Consider the following 6249-nt stretch of genomic DNA (forward strand, 5'->3'; position numbering starts at 1 on the left):
ACTTAACAGCATACACTATATTGCTGTTTGTGCCGGGGCACCCGATCCTTGGGGTGGACCAATTTCTGGCGCAGCGTGTTTTGGGGTTTGTAAAGAACTGAAACACGGTGTTTGGAAAATATGTGTCTCAACCGTCCCAACACTCCCACCACATACGGAATCACCAATGGTTTGTGCACTGTTTGGGTGTTTGGGTGTCTTCCTGGCTTTGACAAACACCCAGTTAGGATAACCACACTTAACAGGGCCTGTTTAATAACGGATTTCTCCCCTTCCCCGGCCACTGTGTTGGTGGGGACATTGTCAGCTCGGTGGTACAGCATCCTGATGACTCCTAGTTTGTGCTCCAGTGGATGATGAGAGCCAAACCTTAAGTACTGATCAGTATGTGTTGGTTTACAGTAAACATCAACAATCAAATGTCCCCCATCACCAGTTGCAATTTCACAGTCTAAGGCTAACCTGTCCTTTTTCACATCTTCCCTGGTGAACTTGATGTGGTTGCCCACCGAGTTAATGTGGTCGGTGAAATGTAGTATGCCCTGAGATTTAACTTTAACCCAGTTTCATCCACAAATCAAGTTGGCCACTATAGATGAAACTGGGGACCCCATAGCACACCCATGCTTGTGCCTATAGTACTGCCTATAGTATGCCTATAGTATGTGAAGTACGTGGACTGAAAACACAGTTGCGGAGCAGATACACTTGGTCAGTGTTAAGGGTGGTCCTATTGCTAGGGGTGGGGTCATCCTCTTATTTCATATGGACTAGTCTCTTCAATAGAGAAAGGGATCCCAGCTCTCTCTAGCTCTGGCCTCTTCGTTTGGGGTGTGGAACCGATTTATCTGTCCTGAGTCAATTAGACCAGCTCAGGACAGCTGGTTCACAACCCACTCTGCCACATTCCCATTAGTTAGTCAATAAATATTCCCATCTAGAGCAAGTCATTGTTGTGAATATTGTCTTCATCTGAGAGGTGATGTTATTGCTATCTTTATTTGTGTTGTGTGTTTCTTTGGAGCAGAAATAGAGAGTTCACAACTTTTAGATCTGTGACCGATTAATTTGGCTTATCTTATATTTTTTCCTCTGGAACGTGGTGTCCCAATTTAATTTGAGTTAAATTTAGTTCAACTCATGCAAAATTGAAATTATAGTATAGTGTAGTACAATACACATGGTAGAGACCCGTGTTTCTTATTATACACCACAGTTTTGAACAATTGCACGAAGGGGGAACTATTGATTGCATTCATTTATCTGTCTGTTCGCTAGCCAGCACACTTCTCTCTGACCGCCTACTGAATAAGGCACAGAATAAGACTGGGTATTTTCCATGTCTTTATTTTTGGAAAAGGGGGTAGGGGTTGGCTTGTTTGTCTGAGTTAATTAGACTTCCTCAGGGCAGATGGTCCACACCTCACTCTGTCACACTGTTCAGATTAGAAATACATCCTTGAGGGCATCCGGGTGGCATGGCAGTCTGTTCCATTGCCTACCAACACGGGGATCGGCGGTTCAAATCCCCGTGTTACCTCTGGCTTGGTCGGGCATCCCTACAGACACAACTGGCCATGTCTAGGGGGGGGAGGGGTATGTGTCCTGGTCGCTGCACTAGTGCCTCCTCTGGTCTCAGGGAGCCTGTTCAGGGGGGAGGATGAACTGGGGGGGAATATAGTGTGATCCTTCCAAGTGCTATGTTCCCCCGGTGAAATTCCTCACTGTCAGGTGAAAAGAAGTGGCTGGCGACTCCACATGTATCGGAGGAGGCATGTGGTATTCTGCAGCCCTCCCCGGATCAGCAGAGGGGGTGGAGTAGCGATCAGGATGGCTCGGAAGAGTGGCGTAAATGGCCGGATACAATTGGAGAGGAAAAAAAGGGAGGGGGAATACATCCTTGAAAGTCAAATGGCTATCATTTCCTTGCGTAATCCTAATGACAATTATTTATTTCCAGGTTGGTGACAAAAGGGATACATCAAGGCCATTTCACTCATATCTTTGTGGATGAAGCAGGCCACACTGTAGAGACAGAGTGTATCATCCCTTTAGCAGGTGACAAGATATAACTGCTTGTTTAATATAGTCAGATACTATTTCTTCTCTGCTCTTCTCTTAGTATTTCTGTATTTGGTCCATAGGTCTACTTGATCCTTTTACAAGTCTAGTGGTTTTGACTGGAGATCCAAAACAGTTGGGCCCCATCGTTAAATTCTCCCAGGCCCATAAATTAAAAATGGGTAAGCAATTTCAATTTCTCCTGTGCTAACTCGCATGTGTACACACTGTTGAGAAAGGGAGGGCAAAGGTCATAATTTAAGCGACTTAAACGCATGTCTGTGTATAGTGTTTCATTGAGTTGCAAGTTTCATTTCTCTACATTATGCAGATGTGTCCCTGTTGGAGCGTCTGATGGACATCGATCTGTATAAGAAGGATAAGAGCGGAGCATTCAACAATCGCTTTCTTACCAAACTACTGAAGAACTACAGGTGCACTTTGAACTGTATTGCTTACCTGCCCACACCACTTTTCACGAAGGCACTACTAAATCATTTCCCTTTCATTTCTCAGTACATACTACTTGCACTTTATTCTACTCTAATCCTTATCTCCCTACCTTTGACCTCTACTTGTTCTCTTCCCTGTTGCTTTCTCAGGTCCCATTCCGCCATTCTGGAGATCCCTAACGAACTCTTCTACGAGAGAGAGCTCCAATACATGGCTGATAAAGCAATCTGCAACTCTTACTATGGATGGCAACACTTACCGACAAAGGTAACGGGGTAATACAAATACATGCATGCGCGCTCAGAGCCACACACACAGACTCGCGTAAACAGAAGCACACACAACTCAGCGGCCACATGTGAGTCAAAAATTGACTCCTGTTACTTAGCAAACTCTCCCTTCCCTTTTTTTTCTTCCTCCTGCGCTCCCTCCATCCCACTACTTTTCTTTCTCAGGACTTTCCATTAATCTTCCATGCCGTGGCAAGTGTTGAAGAGCGCGAAGGCAACAGTCTCTCATTCTTCAACTTAGCGGAGGTGGAGGTGCTGATGCAATACGTGGTAAAACTCCTTGAAAAGCCAGGCAAAGGTGGCAGGAAACGAACCCATCCAGAGGACATTGGCATCCTTGCCCTATACAAGAAACAGGTGAGCATAAACATACCAAATATAAACCAACTGATCACTGCAACCGCTATGTGCTTATGTTGTTTTATGTTATCCCAGTTCCTGTGAAACCATGAAAAGGACAAAGACGGTAATACCAGTGGTAACTTTTTTCACCGTCCACGATGCCATGTCCCCCATAGGTGGAGAAAATCCGTAAGGCCCTCCAAGAAATGAAGACACTCCCTGGAGTAAACATGGACAAGCTTAAGGTGTGGAAATACAACCCTGCAGTGACTATCTCTGTCTCGATTTGGTGGACATTTTGAACACCTCCAGTCATAACTTTGACTGACAGCGCACTGCTGGATTTCTCATATGTAGGTTGGTACAGTGGACGAGTTCCAGGGTGAACAGAAAAAGGTGATTCTGCTGTCTACGGTGAGAAACAGCACCATTTGCCAAGGGCAGGATCAAATGCCCTCCCTAAACTTCATTGGCAATGAGAAGGTGAAAACACACACAGTACACACACACACACACACACACACACACACAATACACACACACACATACATACACACACACACAAACCTGTAATCCACACTATCCATTTAGAGGTTCAACGTGGCAGTGACCCGAGCCCAAGCACTACTAATCGTAGTGGGAGACCCCAAAGCCTTGGAACAACATCTTTGTTGGGCCAGGTAAGAGTACAATATATTTCAGTTCTGATCTACTACTTCAATCTAACTGTGCTTTAAAATAGGACTGCGACAAATGATTATTTCCATAATCTATCAATTATTTTTTTAATGGTCTAATCTGTTTAAAATTAAGAATACTGATGAATGCTCCTCTCAAAATTTCTTGAGTCCAAAGTGACGTTTTAAACCTGTTTACTTAGTTTGAACAACAGCTTAAAAAAAAAAACGTCAAGTATTTATTTCATAATGATATAAATCAGAAGGGGCGGCACGGTGGTGCAGCGGTGCAGTGGTTAGTGCGGTCACCTCACAGCAAGAAAGTCCTGGGTTCGAGCCCCGGGGTAGTCCAGCCTTTAGGGGTCATCCCAGGTTGTCTTCTATATGGAGTTGGCATGTTCTCCCCATGTCTACATGGGTTTCCTCGGGGTGCTCCGGTTTCCTCCCACAGTCCAAAGACATGTAGGTCAGGTGAATCGGCCATATTAAATTGTCCCTAAGTGTGAATGTATCAGTCCTGTGATGGCCTGGTGGCCTGTCCAGGGTGTCTCCCTGCCTGCCGCCCAATGACTGCTGGGATAGGCTCCAGCATCTCACAACCCTGAGTTGGATAAGCGGTTTGGATAATGGATGGATGGATGGATGGATGGATAAATCAGAGGTCAGCAAGCACATCTGCAAACTGCAACCAACAAAAGTTTGGTATTTTTACATGGCGAATGACTCAAACAGTTAATCAACTACCAAAATTGTAAAATTGTTATGGTTTCAGCACTATTTTAAATAGTTGGGAATGATTCAAGACGATTGTCTAATAATATACCCATACTTCACCTGCTCTTCCCAGGTTTATTGATTACTGCAAAAAGAACAAGGGGTACCTTGTACCTTTTCTTCAAGCAGAGGAGTGAATGGAGAAACTGACATCAGTCCTCATGGTAACAAATGTCTCTCCCACAAATACTCACTGACATACACACTTGACCTTAAAAAAAAATCAGGTTGAATGCTGACCGTCTGTTTGTTTGTTCTCTTCCCCCTCTCTTCATCCCCTCCCTACACCTTCCAGTCGAGATTAGGGGAAGTGTGACTCAGTGGCGGTCACACCCCGAGTGCAGAGAGAGAGCCTCTTCTTCAGTGCCTAGAGTCAAAAACAGTATAAATGAAAAGATGGAATTTAATCAGCAATAATAATGATGATAATAACAGCTTCAACTGCAAATTGGACTTGATTAGACTCAAATGCACCAATTTAAATGGAAAAATGCTGCCATCGTAACTTTTCTACTAACTTCCTGTTACGTTCATAGACATATCTTTTCTAGCCAATGAATTAAACGTACCAATTTAGATAGATGTTTTCAGTTTGCATTATCTACTAGCTTTCTACTGAGCTCTATGCTTCATTTCTGTCTTAGCCCCTAATGTTTTTATGGGCAAGTTTTTAGCTGGTAAAATTGTCAAGAGTCAGCCTCCAATAGTTTCTCCAACATTTTGGAACAAGTCCTCTAACCCTCAGGGCCAGAAGAAGTCCTACCCCCCTGGCCAGCAATGATCAAATAAAAGAAGACCTCAGCAAAAGAAAGGAAAGGCTGGAGATGTCATGATGACTGTCATGGTGATATGACGGGCATGTCATGATGACTTGCCCTGCATGTGATTAGTCAACATTGTTTGTTGGCACTACCTAACATTGTACTTTTAAATAACATCCCTATCATCATGTACATGTGAAATGTGTGTAGGCAATATGATCTGGCTTATCTGTTCATTTATTTTCATTTGTTGCATTCCGTTTAATTTTGTACCTGATTAATTCAATTTCATTTAATTCAGTTTGTTATCTCTGTGCCATTGCTTACGTTGTATGTAAAAGCCTTACTAGATTAAAGTTCCTGAAAAAAACAGTGGGGGGCATATGTACAGTCTATTCATATAACACATCTAAAAAACCTGTATGAAGTGCTTAACTCTGATGGTTCATAACTGTATGTCTCTTGAGAGTATGAGCTAATGTATACACCCATCAGCCAAAACATTAAAACCACCTGCTAATATTGTGTAGGTCCCCCTCGTGCTGCCAAAATAGTTCTGACCCATCGAGGCATGGACTCCACAAGACCTCTGAAGGTGTCCTCTGGTATCTGGCACCAAAACGTTAGCAGCAGATCCTTTAAGTCCTGTAAGCCCCATTTCGGTTTAGCAATGGTGTCACCCAAGGGGGAATTCTGTCTCCAGTTCTCTACAATCTATATATTGATGATTTGTCCAAGCAGTTGAAAGCCTGTAACACTGGGTGCATGATGGAAGATACCTTGGTGAACCGTAATATGTATGCGGATGACCTTGTCATCCTTAGTCCCTGTAGCGCTGGTGTCCAGCAGCTCCTTAATATATGTTCTGTGTATGGTATGCAGCATGATATC

General features: G+C 43.6%; 1 protein-coding gene across 1 annotated transcript in view; it reads left to right on the top strand.

Moving 5' to 3' along the window:
- LOC130107701 (putative helicase mov-10-B.2) overlaps positions 1-5722 on the top strand; it is a 64866-nt gene extending 59144 nt beyond the window's left edge. The window contains exons 14-23 of the mRNA XM_056274416.1: positions 1961-2058; positions 2145-2243; positions 2393-2495; positions 2664-2781; positions 2970-3161; positions 3323-3391; positions 3504-3629; positions 3738-3826; positions 4671-4761; positions 4893-5722. Coding sequence (XP_056130391.1) covers positions 1961-2058; positions 2145-2243; positions 2393-2495; positions 2664-2781; positions 2970-3161; positions 3323-3391; positions 3504-3629; positions 3738-3826; positions 4671-4734 — 958 coding nt within the window. The 3' untranslated portion in view covers positions 4735-4761; positions 4893-5722. The remainder of the gene's footprint in view (positions 1-1960; positions 2059-2144; positions 2244-2392; positions 2496-2663; positions 2782-2969; positions 3162-3322; positions 3392-3503; positions 3630-3737; positions 3827-4670; positions 4762-4892) is intronic.
- Positions 5723-6249: the final 527 nt, after the last annotated feature.

Source organism: Lampris incognitus, chromosome 2 (assembly GCF_029633865.1).
Source record: "Lampris incognitus isolate fLamInc1 chromosome 2, fLamInc1.hap2, whole genome shotgun sequence".
Taxonomy (NCBI): Eukaryota; Metazoa; Chordata; class Actinopteri; order Lampriformes; family Lampridae; genus Lampris; species Lampris incognitus.